Below are 21,496 nucleotides of genomic sequence, written 5' to 3' on the forward strand. Positions count from 1 at the left end.
CCTAAAAAGTCTGCTGGGTGCAAGCCCAGCCCTGCATTTGCAGCCTTGTCAAGGGACTGGGCACAACAGGAGGATTTCCTTGTTCTGTGCCTTTCTTCAGAGCAGGGCAGGCTGGATGTGCCACCTTTCCTCCCTGCTTTGAGCCATGCAGGTAGCTCTGGTGCCCTCCCAAGGGGCAGATGAGCAATGAGCCCTTGTGCCCTGTTCCCACCCTCTCCCAGCAGCCTTCTTGCTAAGGCTGGGCACGTTTCAAAATACCTGTAATCTTACAAAGTCTTTTCCATTCAGGGTGGGAAACTCCAGGCTCCCAGAGAAATGTGTCGTTCAAGGATAGACAGACTTAAATTTGTTTCAACTTTTTATTACTGTTATAAGAGCATATTTCTAGGAGAAAAGTAATTTCAAAATAAATAAAACCCCTCAAAATACTGTGTTTTGAGTTTATCCAAATAGTTGGGTTTGAAGACGTCTCCTAGACATACTGCAATATAAATATGCACATAGAATAACAATATTTGAATGGATTTAAATTTCCTGATGGCAAAGTGTTCTGTCAAAAAAACTTTCAGCAATGTTAATTTCAAACTCTAGCTGAATAACAGCAGCATCTGCATTTATATTCCCTGCAAAAAGCTTGCAAGGCATACTAATGACTTCAAGAGAATCACTTTCTTTAGGGCACACTGTGATCACTCACTGCCAGGGAGGATGGAAAGGACCAACAGAAAGTTTCCCTGTGGGAAGATGTGTTTCATTAGTTCACCATCCTCCTGTCACTCTTCAGGCAGGAAAACAATTCAAACAAATTATGAGAGGAGATGAAGGCAGCCACACTGAGCACTGCTGGTCCCCACACTTCTGCCAAATTCTGGCCCCAAAATTGGGATGCCTTCCCAGGCTGTGATCCGAGGGCCAAGGCAGAAGGGGCACCCAGCACAGAAATGAGATGTGGCCAGGCAGGACACCTGAGCCAGGCAGAGCATCCCAGCACAGGGACTGCAGCTCTGCTCCTCAGCTGCCACAGCCTTATGTCTGCATTGCATTCTTGCTTCTTTCTCATGAAATATGGTTTTTTTTGTTCTGCCCCTAGACGCATTCCAAAACTTAGCAGAGGGTGGATCACAAATTTCGATGACAGCAATGGAGGTAAGAATGCTTCTTCTCTTCTCTTCTCTTCTCTTCTCTTCTCTTCTCTTCTCTTCTCTTCTCTTCTCTTCTCTTCTCTTCTCTTCTCTTCTCTTCTCTTCCTCTTCCTCTTCCTCTTCCTCTTCCTCTTCCTCTTCCTCTTCCTCCTCTTCTCTCCAAAGTGGGAGCTCATGTTAGCAGAAGGGTGAAGTTGAAGATGATGTGTGCTGCTAGGCTTTTGTCCTAGCAAATGGTGGTGGAGGTTTAGCCTGGCTGGGAGTCCATCCTGTGTGTGAGGTGTTTCCCTGGGGTTCCCAGGCCCCACTGGAGCACAGCTCAGAGGTGGCCAAGGAGTCTTCCCTTACTGACACCAGCTTGTCATTGCTGGAAACGTTGCTCAAAGTGACTTTGAGGAAGTGACAAAAAAAAAAAAAATTAAAAATCCATGCCCTCATTTCTTACTGCCCCATCTGTTAATCCTGAATTGCAAAACATCTTGGTTTTAAGAAAGAAACAGCAGACAAATGCTTGCTGCTGCTGTTTGTCTTAAAAGCACAGCCTGAAGGATAGCTCAGTGAATGGGGATACATCAGGCTTTTTATCAGCTAGTCTGAAGCAAAAATCCTGCTGTGCTCCATAGTGATATGCCTGAGCACTGCATTTTATCAGTCTGGGGACTGTTATTTGACAACCCAGTGTTTAAAAAGATTTTTTAAAAGAGCCTTTTACAATCTCACCAGCTCCTGTTTACACTCTGTGGTTAGTGCAGAGCCTCATTGTTCATTAAATCTGTTTTGCACCAAGGGCAGAGCACAGTTTGCAAGCAGAGGACCTGGACCTACTTTATAGGGTGGTCTGTAGGACAGCCAGGGTCCCAGAAGCTGCTATCTCTTCCACTTGCAATCAGGCAGGTGCCATACTTTCCCAGCAATTGCTCCTGCTGCAGCTGCTGCAATAATTTATCATGGAAAACAACATATGGAAGGAGTTTCTGGGTCTGAATTGTAATAAGGGAAAGAGGCTGTTCCAAAATCCCTCAACTATTCTGTGCAGTACAAAAGGACTGCAGTCATTGGGTCACCCCTGAAGGTCCTGAGACAAGTCTGAAGGCTTGGTGTACCATCACTGTCTAAATGCACCTTTTCTTCTCCTTTTTCCAGTGGCTGACCCTTGTCATGTACACCTAGAGAGATGCCAGAGGTCATGGTAAGAAATCTCCTCAGTGCTGACAAGAGAGGGTGGGGCCCTTGCAGGAAGCTCAGCCTGCAGTTATGGGGGGTTTTGAGAGAAGAAGCTGTGAGAGGAAGAGGGAAGGAGCTGAGACCTGCAGCATGAGAAGGGCTGTAAAGGGAATTGGACTTTGGGCTTTTTTTTTCCTGGGGAATTTCTGATGACCTTACCAGTCAAGCAGACCACCAATGGCTCAGCTAGAAACTTGCCCCCACCTAAGATAATAGATGAGAGAGCATAACTTTTTTTTTTTTTTTTTTTGAGTTCTGAGGGGTGCAATTACCTCTGCATATTTTACCCAGCAGCAAATGTATAGTCAAATAGAGGGTGGGTATACAAAGTACCTTCAATTTCTTGGCCAGTCTGATTTCACATTTTTTACAGAATTATGTGGTTTGGTTTACATTTGAAGTACAGTCCCTACCTTGTGCTTCTATTGATGTTTGCTGCCTTCATGTCAGGCCTAGAGAGGGACTTTTTTCCTCTGGATTTCCCAGTTTTGCTGCTTGGTTCTCCTGCAAGACTCTGCCTTTTCCTGCAGGAGTTGTGCTGTTTATAGATCCGAGAGCCATCTCGGCCATGGTGCTTCTGCCAGCCCTCTGTGATGCAACTGTCCCAGTGCAGTGTTAAAGTGTTAGTGCTGCTCCCAATGTTTGTCACCAAGGAGAAAGCAGGGAGGAAACCCTTAGTAAAATGTGCAGTGAAGGGGCAGTTGACCCCAGGAATTCGTGGAGCATCCTTGGGCAAATCAGACACTTTCCTTATCAGCCCAGTCCAAACATGGATTAAAAACCTCAAAGCCATGAGAATCTTTGAAATCCATTAACTGCATCCAGCTAACCCTTCCTATAGACAGGAATTACAATAGTAAATAATACAGGAACAGCATCTCTGGTGTCTCACACCCTGTTTCTGAGGGCAGTTTGCATTGGATGCCAGCTTTGCTGAGAAGTTGGAAGGGGAAACGCATAACTGGGGTGTAAATTACACTCCCCCAGGGAAAAGCATGGTAGGTTCAGAGCCAAGGCAGGGATGGCTCCAAGTCTTTCACCTCGACTCCAGGACAACATTTCTGCCCTGCTGCTCCTCCCTCTTGGCTCCTGGTAACATCCAGTGTGTCCAGCTGTGGCAGGAGCTGGGCTTCAGCACTCAGCACTGTGATATCGGAACAAGACGACCCCCATGGCAGGGAGAAATGATGAGGAGGACTCCATCTTATCAGAAGGCTAATTAATTACTTCATTATACTATATTATTCTATATTTTATTACACTGTATCACATTACATCTAAACTGAATCTGCCAAGCACTCAATTCTGCTCACACTGCACAGCATCTCGTGACTGTCAGCCACAGTCCTGACACTCACACCTGGATTCAACTGGTCAGAGAATCAAAACACTCACACCAGAATCCAATCATCAATTCCCTTCAGGTAAACAATCTTCCACATTGCATTCCACTTGTGAGCAACACAGGAGCAGTGAATGAGATAAGAATTGTTTTTTCTTTCTCTGAGGGTCAGAGAATGTGAAACCCAGAAATATTCTTGGGAAGAATTGTGCCTTGCTTTTCTCTGTGAGGAGAAATGTGGGGACACTGTGATGCCCTCACCCCCTGAGCTCTGCCTGCAAGCAGCTGTTTGTTTGAAAGCCTGCCCTTTGCAGTCAGAGCTGTGGGCAGTGCAAACCTGCATTTTGATGTGTTGGTGTGTGGAAACAGAACATTCACAACACTGCACCCAGCACTTGCACTGCAGACTATCATCAGGTAAATATGAGAAGGACCTCACCTTTGGAGATGAAGTTGCTTAAATTATTGCTTGCAAATTATATTCATAGTCTATTTAGTTGTCTTTTTTTTTTCATGAATGATTCATAAACTGATCATTACTTCTGGGAATATATAATTAATCATAATTTTCACTTACTGGTTTGGAATGAAATCCTGCCTGCAGGGTGTTTGTAAGCAGCTCACGAGCAATTTAGCAGGCACTTGCAGCTGGAGCCTGGGCAGTTGTGGCACAGGACCCTCAGAGGATCAGAACTGTTAAAACTGGAGCCTAACAAACTGTGATTTATGTGGGAAAACACACTTGGCATTTGCTGAAAAAAAATCTCTTGGCAAAAATATTCCCATTAGTGACTCCTAAAGGCTGACCTGAAGCTGGCTGTGCTCTGAGTGAGTCTCTTTACCTCTGTTTCAGGTGACTTTTCTTCCTCCTCAGCAGAGCAGTGTCCAAGGCCATCCCACACAAAAGCCATCCACAGAGTTCTTGAAACACCACAGTGAAGGAGTGAAGCCAGGTGTCCTCATGCTTGGAGGTTCTCCAGGCTGCTGGGATGAAGAGTCCTTTCCAGGCAAACTGGAGGTGCTTGGAGAGGGAAGAATTGCTAATGAAAGCACTCCATGGGCAAGCTGGAAGTACTTAATGGCCTGGGCAAGCTGGAAGTGTTGACTGTGATCTCCTCTCATCTTCCTGTAAATGGTACAGAAGTCAGGAACAGCTCCATTAACTCCACTATGAAAAAGAACAGACCCATGCCTTTCATGTGAAAGGAGTGTATAAGATGTAGATTACAAAAACAATTAAGACACAGTTTTATTTTAGTTATTTCTTCATTTTCTTCTCTGCCATTTGTAAGTGCCAGAAAATGGTAGAAGAAATTAGTCCTAATTGATAAATAACACCAGAATTTTTTTTGTTTTCTTTATACTTTTTATTAATAAATTAGGGGGAAAAAAGTCTTATGCATTTTTGAGTTCATCAACTATAGGGATTCCATTTTATTTGCTACGGAAATGGGGTGGCATATTAGAGATACAGAACAAATTGTTCAGTGCTTTTTTTCTGACTTCCAGAATCTATATTGGGACTGTTTGGGAGTAGAAAAGTTTATCTGAACTGTATTCTCTTCCTCTGTCCTGATGTCTTTAAAAATGTAGGGCTTCTTCAAACAGAATTCCTGCTCAAAAATTTAACTTAAACCTGCAAAATAACTGTAACCTTTCTGTACCCACACATGAACTTCACTTTCATACTTTTTTATCATGGCATTAACAGTGAATTTAGTGATCTATTCCACTCAGGTATTGAAAAAAAAAAAAAAATGAAGACTCTATTTTGAAAATGCCAAAAAAGAAGGATGTGAATGTCAATGGACTAAAGAAATCCCAGGTTGCCATGGCAATATAATTCACACCATGCCTCACCCAGACCCTCTGCACAGGTTTCCACTGAGGCATCCACACATTAGCAGCAGATTTGCCCATTTGCCAGGGAGATGTTGCACACTGAAGCAACAACTACATCACCAGGTAAAGATGAAACCCAGATCTTTGTTACCACGGGGTCAGTCTGTGCTGTGTCACTGCCTCCTTCATCAGCTTGGAGAGCACTGCTCAGGTAGGTACGTCCTGGGCAAGAGGGGCCACTGAACCCACTCTTCCACTGAAACTTAGCAAGGGGAAATCAGTAAAATTAGAGTATTTTAATATTTTTTCCCAGTAATTTTTGAACAAACTGATTCCTTCTCCAAAGCTGGACTTACACATCCCACCTGAAATCATTAATCACTAATTAAGCCCTCTGCAAATGTTGGCAAAGAGAGGAGATAAAAAGGGGGCCATGGAAAAACAAATATGCTTTGCTAAAAAGGTTTATTAGTAGAATCATTTCAGAGAAAGGTTTGTGTAGCTTAGCCTGGGATAGTTAAAAAACTTCAAGTACTTCTGGATGACTTCCACCACACAGTTCAGTGGTGCTCAAGATGGCTCCGACCTGCAAGCTCTTTGTAGCTCCATCTCTGATCAAAAAGTTGCAAAATTCAGTTCAAGTCAACTGCTTTAAACCCTTAAATTCTTGTTGTGTGAAAGTCTCATCTATAAAAATACCAAGCCATTAAAATTAATCTTAAAAATCTTAATTCGCAGCCCATGTATTACTTCTCCTTTTGTTGAGATGCATAATTGCTTTTCTGTGGAAGGCAATTCTGCCTGTCAGGAGACAAAGATCCTTGTCTCATAACTCAGCCTGGCCACAGACTGAAATGTCTCCTGTTCACTGAAGAGCAGGTACAGCCACCAGGCACCATCACCTCTCCATGAGCTGTCTCAGTGGGAGCAGCTGCTGGGGCTGATGCTCTGGGCAGCATCCCCAGGCACAGAGGGCACCTTCAGCTCCATCCCACCAGCCCTTCACCCAGCTGTGTGTGGCTCTGCACTCTCAGGGACCAACCCACGGCCCCTCTGGCTTTGCCTGCAGGCTGATCCTGCACTGGGGCAGAGCAATAACTCACTGCTGTCAAGCTGAGCATGGCTGCCTGTCTGTGGCGTTGGAAGAATTGGTATTCCACTTGATTTATACCTCCAACCGAGCTAATTAAGCAACAATTCAGGAGGAATCCATCATTGTGACAGACTTGTTGATTAACCATCCCACAAACAAAGTCAAGGGTGTTTGGTAGCCTGAAGAAAAAAAGGGTCAATAAGGGAGAAAAGCAATGATTTGGCCATCATACAGTGGTGACTGTTATTTCCAAAAGCAACAAGAAGCTTAATACATTTCACAAATACTGGGGCCAACACTGAAAACAAAGGCAGCTCACATCAGTGGGGTGTTGGACAAAGAGAGAAAACTTCTACATTTCCTCTTTGTGTGATTAAGCTGTGAAGGCCAACTTTATGGGGATGGTGCCCCTATTAAAAATCTTCAGGCCTCTTCATCTGTGTTTGCCAGCTCTGAAATGTGAGTGCAGTCCCCATGAGGTTTCTGGCACTTGTGAAGGCTCTGAGATTCATCCAATTATGATAATATCCTCTCTAATTTTTTGATTAAAATCAGTTCCTAGTCCTCAGGGACACAAGTGTGAAAAGCCCTCAGAGAATCTGCTGTTAGAAATGGAAGAGAAGGACCTCGAACAAATGCTCTATTTTTAAATCTTCATGAGGCTAAAGCCCTCTAGAGGGTAAGAAGCAGGCTGAAGCAGATGAGATTAGTGATGCTGAAGTCCCTAGCACAGGAGATGGGATATAGAGCTGATGAAATTAGGTAGGATCTAAGCCAACCATCAGCTTTAGAAGGACTTTGTTGCAGAGTGGTGACAGCTGACCCAGCAAGAATGATCTCTGCATCTCTGGATCTCGGAGCCCTCCTGTTTACTGCCCTTCTCCAGAAACCCAAAGGTCCCATGTCTTACATCTGCCTGCCAAAGGCTGTGCCCAAATCATGCCAAGATGGACAGAGGAGGAAGTTCTCACATGTCTTTCCTGGGTCAAGGCTTTCCCAGGCACCTTGGAGGCTGTGGTTTGATGCCCACACCTCAGTGAACACATCTTGCTCTTGTGCCATGGGAGACTGGGGGTGTCCATGGCAAGGTTTGGAGCAACTGAACCTCCCTCTCTACCTTTGGCTGTGCCTCAGGTCTCTCACAGAGAAACTGCTGCAATTTATAGAGGAAAAACTGTAAAAATTTCCAAGGGGAAAAAAAAAAAAAGGTTCATTATTCCATAACCACATGCATGGCTGGAGAGGGGAAAGCTGGGTGAGACCCTGTGGGATTTTCAGGGTCCCCCGTGGCAGGAAGGAAATTATGAATCTGACTCCATGTTCTTAGAAGGCTAATTTATTATTCTATTCTATTCTATTCTATTCTATTCTATTCTATTCTATTCTATTCTATTCTATTCTATTCTATTCTATTCTATTCTATTCACTATACTAAATAATAGAGGAAGGTTACTTACAGAAGGCTCAACAAGATACCAAAAAACCTGTGACTCTCTCCAGAGTCCTGACACAGCTGGACCAAGATTGGTCATTCAGTCAAAACAATTCACATGTTGGATAAACAATCTCCAACCACATTCCAAAGCAGCAAAACACAGGAGAAGCAAATGAGATAATTATCGTTTCCCTTTTCCTCTGAGGCTTCTCAGCTTCCCAGGAGAAGAATCCTGGGCAAGGGGATTTTTCAGAAAATATGGCAGTGACAAGACCCTGCCTGTGAGCAGCCCAGTGCACTTGTTGGTGTGCACTAATGATTTTTAGTTTTGTTTCTCAATGCAATGCATTTCTCAGAGCAGGGAACAGCCATGCCATGCCATGCCACACAAATGTCCTGACTGTGGGCTGCAGACTCACAGGCCTCTCCCAAGCAGGGCTGCAGCAGTGAGGGACTGGTATTCCAGGAGAGGAATTCCAGCCTGGAGGGGTGCCTGGGAACACTCAGGTCTGGCTGCTGCCTTCAGCAGGATGGTGACCCTTGTAGGAATGTGGCCTCAGCTGACGGAGTGACAAAATTATCCTTTGTCTCTTCAAAAAGGAAAAAATCCCAGAAGTTTCTCTTCACAATTAGATAATGTGAAAAGTGCATATTATATGGCTCTACACAGATATTTACTCTATGTATTATGTTGTATTAGTAGTGCTGTATTAACATTTTTATAGTATGGTAAATGTAGTTTTCTAGTTAAAAACGTAACTTTTGTAGTTAAAATAGAAACTATGTAAGTGGGATATTTTTTAAAGAAAGGAATTAGGTACTCACACCGATATAGCAGCCACAGAACACCTAAATCTTTCAGAGAAAGAGAATTTACGGCTCTCTGATCAGAAGAAATAAACTTCTTCCTGCCTCGCTCAGCCCTGAAGACGCCCTCAGGATTCAGAGGAAGAAGCTGACACTGCCCAGACAGAATCCTGTGTTTGAATGGAATTTATGCATCATGGATGAGGTGTATGAATATGCAACAGGCTGTTGCTTTTAAGGGTTAATCCTCTGTTAACGTGGGTCCTTTTTCGGGCTTATTTTGCCCAGAAAGAGGCACCTGGACTGTGTGTAACTCTTTGTTTTTATTGTCTCATATTGTCCTAATCTCAATTGTCCAAAATTTTATTACTCTAATTATATTACTATTTTTATAACCATTTCATTATCGTTGAACTTTTAATATTTTAAAAACAAGTGATTGTCATTTTTCACAGGTAAAAAGACACCTCATAGGACCCTAGGGACTTCACCTGAAACTTAAGGATAGCCAACTGGACAGAAACCAAAAAGTCCCACCTAAGCAATTTACTAGAAAAAGAAGAAAACAAAAGGAACCAATCACTTTTGTGAGGTGTTTTACCAGGAGCAAGAACCTCTTGCACCTGGCTCAGTTTTTCTCTGTAAAGAGATTTGTTATTTTGCCTTTTATTAAAACTTTTCTGTTTCCAACACTACCATGGAAGCCATCCTAATAATTTTATGCCATCTGAGGTAGCTGGGCTATCTTGGGAGTGATATAGATCTCCAAGAGCTTATAAAACCTGGCTTGAAGAGATCATTATATCAGACCCATTTTCAAAAGAGGTGCTTTTCCTCCTCTGAGTAGGAAGCAGATGGAAGTTCTCTCAAGAGAACTTCCCTCCCCATGTTCAGGTGGCTCAGCAGGGGCACAGACAAATATTGGGATAATTTCTCATTGGGTGAGGGGTGCCAGCTCTATTTGTCACTATGGAGCTTAGCCTTAGCTCCTGTCTCCGGGATTTTTTTGCTGCTGGGCTGCAGCTGAAACATTCCCCTCTTACCTGGTGTGAAAAACTCCAATCACTTGTTTTTAAAATTTTAAAAGTTTGATGGCAATAAAATGGTTATAAAAAATTTAATATAATTAGAGTAATAAAAATTTGGACAATTGGGATTAGGACAATAGGAGACAATAAAAACAAAGAGTTACAGACAGGGGCAGCACAAGCCTGAAAAAGGACCCACGTTAACAGAGGATTAACCCTTAAAAGCAACAGCCTGTTGCATATTCATACACCTCATCCATGATGCATAAATTCCATTCAAACACAGGATTCTGTCTGGGCAGTGTCAGCTTCTTCCTCTGAATCCTGAGGGCGTCTTCAGGAATGAGTGAGGCAGGAAGACGTTCATTTCTCCTGATAATGGGGCAATAAATTCTCTTTCTCTGAAAGATTTAGGTGTCCTGTGCCTGCTATCTCACTGTGACTCCTTTCTTTAAGAAAAGTATCTTACATAGCATAGTTTCTATTTTAACATTATTTTATAACCTAAAACTAAATAAAAATATTTACCACACTACTTAAGAGAATTAATACAGCATTACTTTCTAACATAACACATATAATATTCATTTCAATATTTGCCAAAAGCAATATCATAAAATACATATTTTTCACACCTGGCAATTCCTCACATGAAATCCCTTAAGCTGCAATGTCTGGCTGCACTCCTCGCACCTGGTCCCACCCTGCAGCAGCTGCACCTTTTCACCCCTGGGGAGGGGGATGCCCAGGCAGTCCCAAGGCACAGCAGCCTCTCCACAGCAGGTTTCCCCCCACCAGGCTGCCCATTGCCACCCTGTGTCCCTGCTGCCAGCTGTGCCACCAGAATGTCCCCAGCCTGCCGTGGCTCTGGGGTCCCTTTCTGCTGTCTGGCAGTGACATCTAGAGGCTCCCTGGCCTCAGCTCCTGTCTCGCTGCCCGCAGCTCTCGGCACCCACAAACCTGTTCCTCACAAAGCCCCTGGGAAGGGCTGGAGTGCTTCAAGGAAGGAAGTGCAAGGCTCAAATCCAAGTCCTTCACGTGCCCCTCCTTCCGTGGGAAGGATCTTTGTTGTAGCACCCCAAGAAAATCTGACATTGTTTCTGGGATACCAAAGGTCTGGGAGAGCCAGCCCGTGTCCTTTCCCTGAGAGAAGAACTGGTCCACACAAGGCTGGTGCTGGTTAAATGTGAAAAATGTGTATTTTATGATTGGCTTTTGGCAAATATTGAAATGAATACTATATGTGTTATGTTAGAAAGTTATGCTGTATTAATTTTCTTCAGTAGTGTGGTAAATAAAGTTTTAGGTTATAATATAATGTTAAAATAGAAACTATGCCATGTAAGATACTTTTTTTAAAGAGAGGACTCACACCAAGACAGCAGCCCCAGGACACCTAAATCATTCAGAGAAAGAGAATTTATTGCTCTCTCATGGAGTTCTTCCCACCTCACTCAGCCCTGAAGACGCCGTCGGGATTCAGAGGAAGAAGCTGACACTGACCAGACAGAACCCTGTGTTTGAATGGAATTTATGCATCATGGATGAGGTGGATTAATATGCAACAGGCTGTTGCTTTTAAGGATTAATCCTCTGTTAATGTGGGTCCTTTTTTGGGCTTATTTTGCCCAGAAAGAGGTACCCAGACTGTCCATAACTCTTTGTTTCAATTGTCTCATATTGTCCTAATTCAAATTGTCCACATTATTATTACTCTAATTGTATTACTATTTCTATAACCATTTTATTACTATCAAACTTTTAAAATTTTGAAAACAAGTCATCAGCACTTTTCACATTAAATAATACATGCAGCTTTCCACCTGAGGAAATATTATTTCCTTGCTTTATATGCCATCCATTAGGTTTGATGCCATCCAGCATCAAAGGCAAAGCAGCCACAGAAACACCTCTGTAACATGGCTGGCTGTGCAAGATGAAAGATTATTGTGCAAGCAGTATTATGCATTTTAAAGCAATGCATTCAAGGAAAGGGGAGGAAATATATCATCTCCATAGGCTGAATTATTCAGCCAGATGATGAATGCATCTCCTGAAGCATTCCCAGTGTTTGAGCTGAAATACCTACCTAGAGAGAGGGAATACTATTGCCTATATGAAAGGTACTTGGTATTCAGTAGAATGTGTATTCTCTAGGGTGATATTGCACAGGCATTTTGAGTCAGCAGAACAGATTGCAAATGATCTTCTAGCCTGAAATCAGGGAAAAAGCAGCTTAGTGGAGTAGAGCTTTCTCACAATAAAAAAAATCTGCAGGAATATTGCAGTGAAAAGTGGGAGGAATGGTTCTTGCCCATCCTGTGTCTTAGATCCACCCTCCTCTCCTTTCTTATTGTGTCTGTCTGATGCTGAGGAGCTGGGCTGTGGTGATGGCTCCTAGCTCCACAAAGGGAGAAATGCCAAGACAAGGCGGGGAGGCCCAGCTGTGGGGTGAACCTTCTCCATCACCCTGGGACTTCATGGCCTAAAACCCCTTCTCCTTATCTCTGAGGTATTGTATTTGCGGGGTGCAAATGAAGGAAGGAATGATGAATCTGACTCCATGTTCTCAGAAGGCTAATTTATTACTTCATGATACTATATTATATTAAACAATACTAAACTATACTAAAGAATACTGAAGGGATACTTATAGAATGCTAAAAAGATAATAATGAAAACTTGTGACTCTTTCCAGAGTCCTGACACAGCTTGGCCCCAATTGGCCAAAGAGTCCAAACAACTCACACCAGAATCCAATGGAACAATCACCTGTGGGTAAACAATCCCCAACCACATTCCACATGTGAGCACAACACAGGAGAAGCAAATCAGATAATTATTGTTTTCCTTTTCCTCTGAGGCTTCTCAGCTTCCCAGGAGAAAAGTCCTGGGCAAGGGGATTTTTCAGAAAATGTGACAGTGACAGAAGTCCCTTGGAAAAAGCTTTCCACATCAGTCTGAAGATGTTAGGAAGCCAAAAGGAAGAACGTGCTGTGGTGGACCTGGACATTTCCTTCTGGGCCCTGGGTGCCAAGCAGAATTCTCCTTAAAGCAGCAGAAGGGAATTCTGGACTTCTAAGTGGCCTTTGTACCACTCAGCATTTCAAACTCCTCATCTGGGTGTTGGCTCTGGCCTGGGGAGGGTGTTGTGGTGTTGTGAGGGTCCCTAGGACGAGGTGAGAGATGAGAATCTGACTCCAAGTTCTCAGAAGTCTAATTTACTATTTTATGATATTACATTAGAAGAAATTATATACTAAAACTATACTAAAGAAAGAGAAAGGAGACATCCAAAGGCTAGACAAGAATGAATAATAAAAACCTGTGACAGACTCAGAGAGTCTGACACAGCTGGGCTGGGGTTGACCATTAATTAAAAACAATTCACATGCTGGGTAGACAATTCTCCAAATCACATTCCAGAGGAGCACAACATGGAGAAGCTGAGGCTTCTCATCTTCCCAGGAGAAGAAATCCTGGAGAAGGGATTTTTCATAAAATATCACGGTGACAGGAGGGGTTGACATCATCCCTCCTTCCCAAAAGGAGACATCAGAAACTCACAGCACTTTCATGGGGCAGGAGGACACCAGGTGGCCTGGCTGGAATAAAAAGAGTGTGAAGCTGGGTGTGGCTGGGCCTGGGTACAGGAGAGCAAAGGCAGCACTTTCTGTGCCACTGCAGAAGTTTCCTGGTGCAAGCACCAGCCCCTCCACAAGTGCCTGTGCCAGAGGTGACTGCAGGGATGCTCTGGGGAGGTTCCTGTGTTTTACTGCCCTGGAAAAACCACGGGGCCTGGGAAAGTCACACCAGGCAAACTAGGAGATCTTGGCACTCTCCTGCCTCTGGACCTGGGTCACCACATCCATGGGAAAATGTTTCCTGCAGGCTCTGCTACTGCTCCTGGTGCTGACAGGGAGAACCTTCTGGAGGGCTTGCACACCTCATGTGCCTCCAGACAGCTCACCTGAGAGCTCCATGCTAACAGGTGCTGGGAACCAGCCCCTCTGGCTCAGCTCTTGGAGCAGTGATGGATCCAGCTCTCCCACTTCATGTGAACAAGTCCTAGGAAAGGCAGACACCTGCAATCACTCAGCTCTGCTGCTGAGATGTGAAGGTATGGCTCTGCAGGCAGTGCTCAGACAGCAGGCTGGCTTTAAAGCCAAAATCAGAATATGGAATAGAAGAAGCCTTTTCCCATTAAACCACATTTGTAAAATTAATTTCTGGGCTTTTACCCTTGTGCAATTTCACTTTAAGGCCTTATTACTCTCCTTGTCCCCAAGGTTGGGAGAGGGTCATGCTGTGGGACAGCAGTCACATCCAAGAGGCAGCAAACAGCTTTGCTTTGTCGAGCTGGAAGCATCAAAATGAGGAAGGCAAGGGCCAGGAGCTGCTGGTAAAGCTGCTGAAAGGGTCAGGAAGCTGTGGTATCATGGCTGAGCCATCAGGGCTGTGCCTCAGGACGTGCCCTCTGTGCTGCCAGGACAGTGGTGGATTGACACACATTCCCACTGACCTACATCAGAGGGATTCACAAGTCACACATCCAAAAAAAATCATTTCTCTAATGAACAGGCTGCTGTTACTGAGATGGGAATTTTGCATGAGGTATTAAGCAAGTGCCTTTGATTATTTGAATATAATGATGTACTTCTAACATAGCATTAACAAAAGTAGCTGGCATTAGGCCTTTATGCAGATATTCATGGCTTTCAAGACACTTTATGGATTAACTGATTCTGTTCAATCAACCAAGGCACAGAAGAATTATTTCCTTCTCTAGCTCTAAAATGATTCAATAAAAAAGGGGACAGGATTTCCAAAACTCCCTTTTACTTTTGACTGAACAATGGAAGAGCTTTTAGAGAGGCCTGCAACTCAAGTGTACCCAGTGGCAGAAAGTCAGAGGTAGAAATGTTTAGGTCAGGAACAGATTGTTTCTCTTATTTTGATGAGATATGCTGTGATTTAATGAAGACTTCATCAATCTAGCCATGTCATACTAATAGAGGAGCTCAGATGGATGGAGCTGTGTGCTCTCCTCCAGCACAGGGATCTGAAGTGGGAGATCTGGATGGGGATGGTGACTGCTCCCAGAGTTAAGCTGGGATCCAGCTGGGCATGGCTCAGAAGGGCACACCAGCAGAAGAACTGGTTCAGTGACAGGGGATTGATCTTGAAAGTCCCTTCCAACCTAAACCATTCTACGATTTCATTAAAAAAGCATTGAAGGCACGCAAAGTTTTGGCAAATTGGAATTTCTTGGGCAAAGAACAAGAAAAATTTGAACAAACTTTTTTTTTTCCTCCTGAAATGGACAGATTCATTTGAAGTGGAGTGAATTCCTCCGGGAATTTTAACCCCAGAAGCTTCACCCGAGGAGGTCACTGAAAGAAGGGGCTGTTTGCCCAGCTGCAGGCGGGCAGGAGATGCTGCCGCAGTTCCAGCCGGGAGCTGCAGATGTCAGGATTGAACTGCAGATTCCCAGCCAGCAAATGCCCGCAGCCGAGGGACCGAGGTACACGCAGCACCGTGGAGGTGACACTGGGAATACCGTGCTCAAAGCTTGCTTTTGTGAGAAATGGGCAGCAACGGCTTGGAGGGAAGGAGCATGGAGGGACTTGCCAGGGAAAACCTCTTGGCAAGAGGGAAGCCAGTCAGGCCTGCAGAGTGGAGACACAAAATGTATCAGAGCCTGCAATGCAAACCTAAAGTTCCATATTTCATGGGACAGATTCCTTGGAATCTTCTAAACAGCTGCACAGGGAAATATACCCCTGCTGGCAGACACTTGAAGTAGGCCAGGGGGAAAACCCTGCCCCAGTTCCCCAGGACTAGCACAGCTACCGCCTGGCCACTGGGCTGCCCTGGGACAGCAGGGAGCCCAGAGCCCTGTGCTCTCCAGGAATGGCTCAGCTGCACATGGACAGCCCTGCTCCTCTCCCTGCCCCACAGCTCAGCAGCCCTACAGCTCCAGGGGCACTGGCAGCAGCACAGCTCCTTGCAGGGGGCACATGCAGGGCACAACTGTTCCCTGGCAATGAGCACAGCCTCTCTGGGCTGGCACAGGACCCTTCCTCCCAACAGAGAGTAGCTCAGATACAACATCACCTCTGTGTGAGACTGAGCCATGCTCACAAGGGATGAAGTGGGTTCAGTGAACTCCCAACTTTATCATCAAACCATCTAATAGGAGTGACACTCAAGGGGAATCATTTTTAATTATTGAGAAAATTTGTTTGGTTTTATTTTTCATGGCACTTTCCTGTGTTTAATTCCTCTGAGCTGTATTGAGTTAGCAAGTCTGAAGGGAAAGATGGAAGGCTCCAATGGTAAGAGGCGAAAAAAGATTCCTTCTGGAGGCTGGCCTTCTGTGAAACCAGAGGAAAAACCCACACAGCTGTGACTGCTAGTTCTGCAAACCACAAAGATTTGTCAGACACCAGGCAGGCCTTATTGGTGTTTCTGTAGCACCATAATACCATCCTCAGTGTTGGAGTCGATCAGCAAGCAGAGGAAGAACAGGAAATTTATCTGTAGTCAGACCCATCATTGATGGCAGAGAAAGCAACAGGATTTGCATCTCATCACCATCTCCAATCTGGGCTCAGCTGTGGCCACAGTCCCTGTCCTGGCTGACACTATGTGTGATTTGGCCTCCGTCAAAAAGGAGAAAGCAGCATAAACTAATGGGACAATGCTCTGATGCCACGGGTGTCCTTGCAGGATCATCTCTAGGTGTCCGCCACCTACTCTGACACAGAGCCAGCACTGTTTGCAGAAAGCAGAGATTTGCAGGGATGGAGTTGCCGCCCTGCCACAAGAGCTGGGAGGAAATCTGAAGCAGCAAAATGCCATTTTGGCTCAACCCCAGCTCAAGTTCATCTTTCCCCCTTCCCTGCAACTGACCAAACCACCCAGGGAAAACTGCTCCATGTCCTCCAAGAGCCCACTCTGACATGGAAGTTTACAACTTCGATGTTGTATCAGAACATCCTAAAGGAGCAGCTGCTCTTAGGGATTTGTATATTCAAGCTGTGTTCAGCCAGAGCAATCCAGGTAATTTCCTCTCTACAATGAACTTTTTCATTTACGAAAGGACAAAAAAAGTGAATACAAGAAATCCTGAGTAATAAACTCAATTAAACTACCAAGTGAGAACTATCCCCTGTCTTGGAAAAGGACTGCTCCCATAGCAGAGGTCAGCAAATGCAGAAGGTTTAATCCTTTTATCCAGAGGTTCAATCCTCTCTTTTCCCACCACAGCTACTCTTGAGCAGACCTTCTACCTTTAAATATCTTTATCTTATCATGTTCCTATGCCATAGTATCCCAATTCTAATTGCTTTAGCCTTCTTAATATTAGAGGAATGAAAAATCCTACATACAAGCCAAATAAAGCCCAGACATTGTAGGCCCCTTTGGGTTACTCCAGGCAGTAGGAAATGGAATCACACTGCTCAGCACTGAGCCTCTTTGGAAGGTGAGTCCAAACTAGAACAGAGCAGGCACCAGCACACCAATCAGCTGTTCAGCCCTGTCTTGCTCCTTAAGGATATATGCCTGAACATAAAGAATCACTGTGATAAGGTGAACAGGGAGCTGGAACATGCAAAGTGAATCTCTTCCTCAAGCTTAATTCTAGGAGCAATCGTTACAATTTTGAGCAACCACTGAATCACGGCTTGAACAAGAATAGGAATTAACACCCTCACTATCATTCCACTCATCTCCAAATCTGCAAATCCCCCACCCACAAGCCACTGAAGCCATAATCAAATACTTCCCTAGTACAAGCAGCTGCCTCGGCATTCTTTGTCTCTTGAAGCAGAACCAGGGTGACATTAACAAATTAAACCACACAACGTCCTGCCCCTACTGACAACAGTCAGATTGCAGTCTAACTAGTCCCAGTCCCTTTCCATTCCTGATTCACAGAAGCACTAAATCCCTAGTCACTGCTATCAACAAAAATTAAATTCACTGCCACCCATTCTTGTCCTAAATCACTCCACTCAAAATTATTAACCACCATAATCCTTGCCTCAGCAGCTCTAGGAGACTGAACTGGACTAAATCAAACACAGATTTGAAAGTCTTAAGCATTCTTACTTGGGTTGAATAGCCTAATAATTATTATGGCTGTAATAGCCAAACACTCCCTACTAACTTTCTACTTATTCTTCCTTAGAAGTTTTATATATATATATATATATATACACGTAAGTTTTCTATTTTATATATACTAACTTTCTACTTATTCTTCCTGATGACTGCCACAACAGTCCTTGCTCTCAACACAAACAAAGCTCAAAACTACCAATGATAATGGCCTAAAGAACACAAATATGGGTGAGGGCACAGAAGACAGAAACTACTCACCCCAAACTTCATGTGGCAGCAGAGAAACTTCACTTTCCCAATCCCTCTCTTATATAAGGCATTTGAAAGATCCAGCCTGGATGCCCTGGTTGGTTTGAACCCCACAGCCCTTCAGGTCCTGGCCAGTGAGATGGCTGCAGCCTCGGGAGATATTTGGTTGGCCAACACCCTTGTCAATCACTGTAACATCCTCACACACAGAGTAAAATCTCAGTTTTAGTCTTAGGCTTCCTAGCAGGACTTCCCCTGCTACCAGGATTCCTATTTCAATGACTTAATATTGAAAAACTTACTGAGCACATAATGACCAAAACAGATACAGTCATTGTCATCCTCTCACTACTAGGATTGCTCCTGTGCCTTCTCCTCACATAATGTTCACCAAACACACTGCCACCCCTCCAACGAAAAGCCCTAGCAATAATTCTGTGCCTATCACTACCAAAATCCTGCCCAACAAAATCCATAAACCTAGATGACCATATCCCTAAAAACTAACAAAAAATAAGCCCTAACAATTGAAACTGCTACCCAGTTAATAGAGTTAAGATTAAACATGACTCTAGCATTAACCCTAATGACCGTATCTCTATCCCTAAAAATATTTCAACTAAACCCTCACCCTAAATTTAAGCCCAACACTTGTCCTAACCCTAACTGTAACAAAAATTACTGTAAATCTAATATTAACTCCACTACCTAATGCTATCCCTATAAACAGTAATCCTAACCCTGAACTCAAAGCCAACTCTAACTTTATCCCTCATGACTGTAACCCTTACCTTAAACCCAAGCCTAACCATACAAACCCTAAAACCCTAACACTGACCAAAACCCAAACGCTCTCTTTAGCACTATTTGCTATACCTGAACCTACTGACTCTTCAACAGAACCACACACAAAGGGACCACAAAGGGAAGGTGAGAACTTACTGAAAGTGCCTCACCAGTGCCCTTGGGACCACAGTCCCTGAAGTTTGCAGAATCCTGGGACGAAGGACCAGAGAGCCTAGTGGGCAGGCAACCCTGAGTCCCACCAGCATGGTGTTGGGCATGATGCTGGGTGCTTTGGTGCCTGGGATTATGTAATCACTGGTTAGAATCTTTCCAATCCTTCTTTTCTTGGCAGCAGAACACACTGCTGATTATGTCTTCTGATCCTGAGTTCCTGATCTGCAGAGCAATGCCCACTAAAAGGTGAGCAACAGACTCTCAGCTAGAAATTACCTTGTGGGGTATATTGCTCATTCTAAATGGTAAGGCACTAATGATACTCTTGTTGGGAATGCCTCCAATGCGTGGAGGGAAGTGTTAATGCATTCCAGTTGTTACTAATTTTGTCCTTTTCAAAGCTGGTAATGTGGGAAGATGGGTAAGTGTGGTGTGTGCCTCAGGGGGATTTGATTTTCAGTGATAATGGGCAGTGAATTAAATTGTATTGTGTTAATTGTTATATAACACTGAATATTACTGCTTCTTTCACTTATGTTCCTGACGTGGCAATCTAGTACAGTGCAAAAATTCATTCTTCCTCCAGTCACTACATCTCCAAAGGATGTTATTTGGAGACAAAACCTTCCATTCAGAGACTAGAGTCTCACCACAGACTGCTTCTGGAATGTTACTTTTTTGGTTCCAGATTGATGGAATTTGGTTTTCCCCTCCTCCTGGAGCAATCCACAACTTGCTGAATTAATTTTCTATACCTTCTCAATGAACTACCAATTGTATAGTTTTGGGAGAGGATTTTGGTGCAGTCAATTTGCATTTCCATCTCTTTCCCAAGGGCTGAGGTGAGGCTGACTGGCCTGGTTTACTGGCTTGTCCTTCTTGACAATGGATATATTACCTGCTTTTTTCTAGTCACTGGGAGCATCCCTTCATTGATGTGACCTTTTAAGGGTGTTGAAAAGTGACCTTGTGGCATCTGCCAGCACTTTGAGTACTCTCAGGTTCAGCCCATATGGTACAGAACCATGGAAGGAGTGTTGTTGGAAGTGATCACAGTGGGTCACCTGGTCCAACCTCCCTGCTCAAGGAAGGTGGTCCCAGAGTGTTGGAATCCTGGATGCTGAGAATTTTAAACTTTCTCTGCTTGAAGGCCCAGACCCACAAGAGAACACTGCATTTGACCTGAGGCTGTGAAGAAGGCTTCCAAAATCATTCGATAGTACTGGGATTACAGGTGTGTAGTTGGTTAGAAGTGTGTAATATCACAGGGTGGAAAACTTAGAGTCTGGGATTTCAGACTATAGAAATAAATATGAAGCAAGATGGAGGTTTTAGGGTGGAGGCAGGTTGTTCTTCTTTACCTTCCTCTTCCTTCTTCTTCATGGGTTTTGGTGATGTTTTGTAATTGGACAGAAAAGTCTGCATTGTGGGCCTCCAGGGATCAGTTATTGGGTTAAAAGGGAAAATACTCTAGGTGTCAGCTCTTAATTGGATAGTTTAGTTTTAAAAGACCTTGTAACAAGAGATAGTTAGCCATTTTGTGCCTTGCTAATGAAAAGCTGCCAAACTCATGGTTGTGAGACTGTTTTACTGATAAGAAATAATAAACACCCGAGTCAGAACATGAACTACCATCTGAAGTGCCTCCAATCCAGACCCAGAGAAACCAAAACCAGAGCATGTGGAACAGGAATGACAACTGAAGAAGCACTTCTTGTTGTCCTCGACTCCTTGGCCAGCGCCAGGTAGGTACTTTGACTGGCACAGTACAAACTGTCCTGTTTGTCCTAACACAGGTGTCCTACAGACTCAGGGAGGACAGAAACCTCCCACAGAGCAGGAGAGCAAGGTTTGCTCATGATGCTCAGCACAAACACTCCATGAGAGCAGAGATTCACAATCCTGACTCTGGGTTTTAAGCAGACATCCAGGAGACAGTGAAGGACGAACTGCAGGCATGAGTCTCCACATAAGCAGCTAAGGCATCTAGGATGTTCTGCTCCATCCCCAACAGCCTGGGAAATTCAGGTTGCTGCTGCAAGGACTGGTCACACTGGGGAAGACAAGGCTGTCTGGGCACCCCCACCACATCTCTCCACCAAGTGCCCCTGAGGAGAGGGCTCAGAGGTGTCACAGGGAACCCACTGCCACATATGGGAAGCAGGGCTGGGATTTCCACCATGACAGACTCCGCAGGCCTAGGAGCTACCTGCTGCAGGAAAGTGGAAAAATCAGCCTTCCCTC

The 21,496-nt window shown here is 44.3% G+C and overlaps 1 protein-coding gene across 5 annotated transcripts in view; it reads left to right on the forward strand.

Moving 5' to 3' along the window:
* The window catches only part of CAPN13 (calpain 13), a 53,642-nt gene extending 47,361 nt beyond the window's left edge, over nt 1-6,281 (forward strand). For all 5 annotated transcript variants that reach the window (XM_059840732.1, XM_059840731.1, XM_059840730.1 and 2 more), the window contains 3 exons: nt 1,091-1,146; nt 2,286-2,331; nt 4,562-6,281. In XM_059840732.1, the coding sequence (XP_059696715.1) occupies nt 1,091-1,146; nt 2,286-2,312 (83 nt within the window). In that variant the 3' untranslated portion in view covers nt 2,313-2,331; nt 4,562-6,281. The remainder of the gene's footprint in view (nt 1-1,090; nt 1,147-2,285; nt 2,332-4,561) is intronic.
* The last annotated feature ends 15,215 nt before the right edge of the window (nt 6,282-21,496 follow it).

This window comes from Haemorhous mexicanus, chromosome 3 (assembly GCF_027477595.1).
Source record: "Haemorhous mexicanus isolate bHaeMex1 chromosome 3, bHaeMex1.pri, whole genome shotgun sequence".
Taxonomy (NCBI): domain Eukaryota; kingdom Metazoa; phylum Chordata; class Aves; order Passeriformes; family Fringillidae; genus Haemorhous; species Haemorhous mexicanus.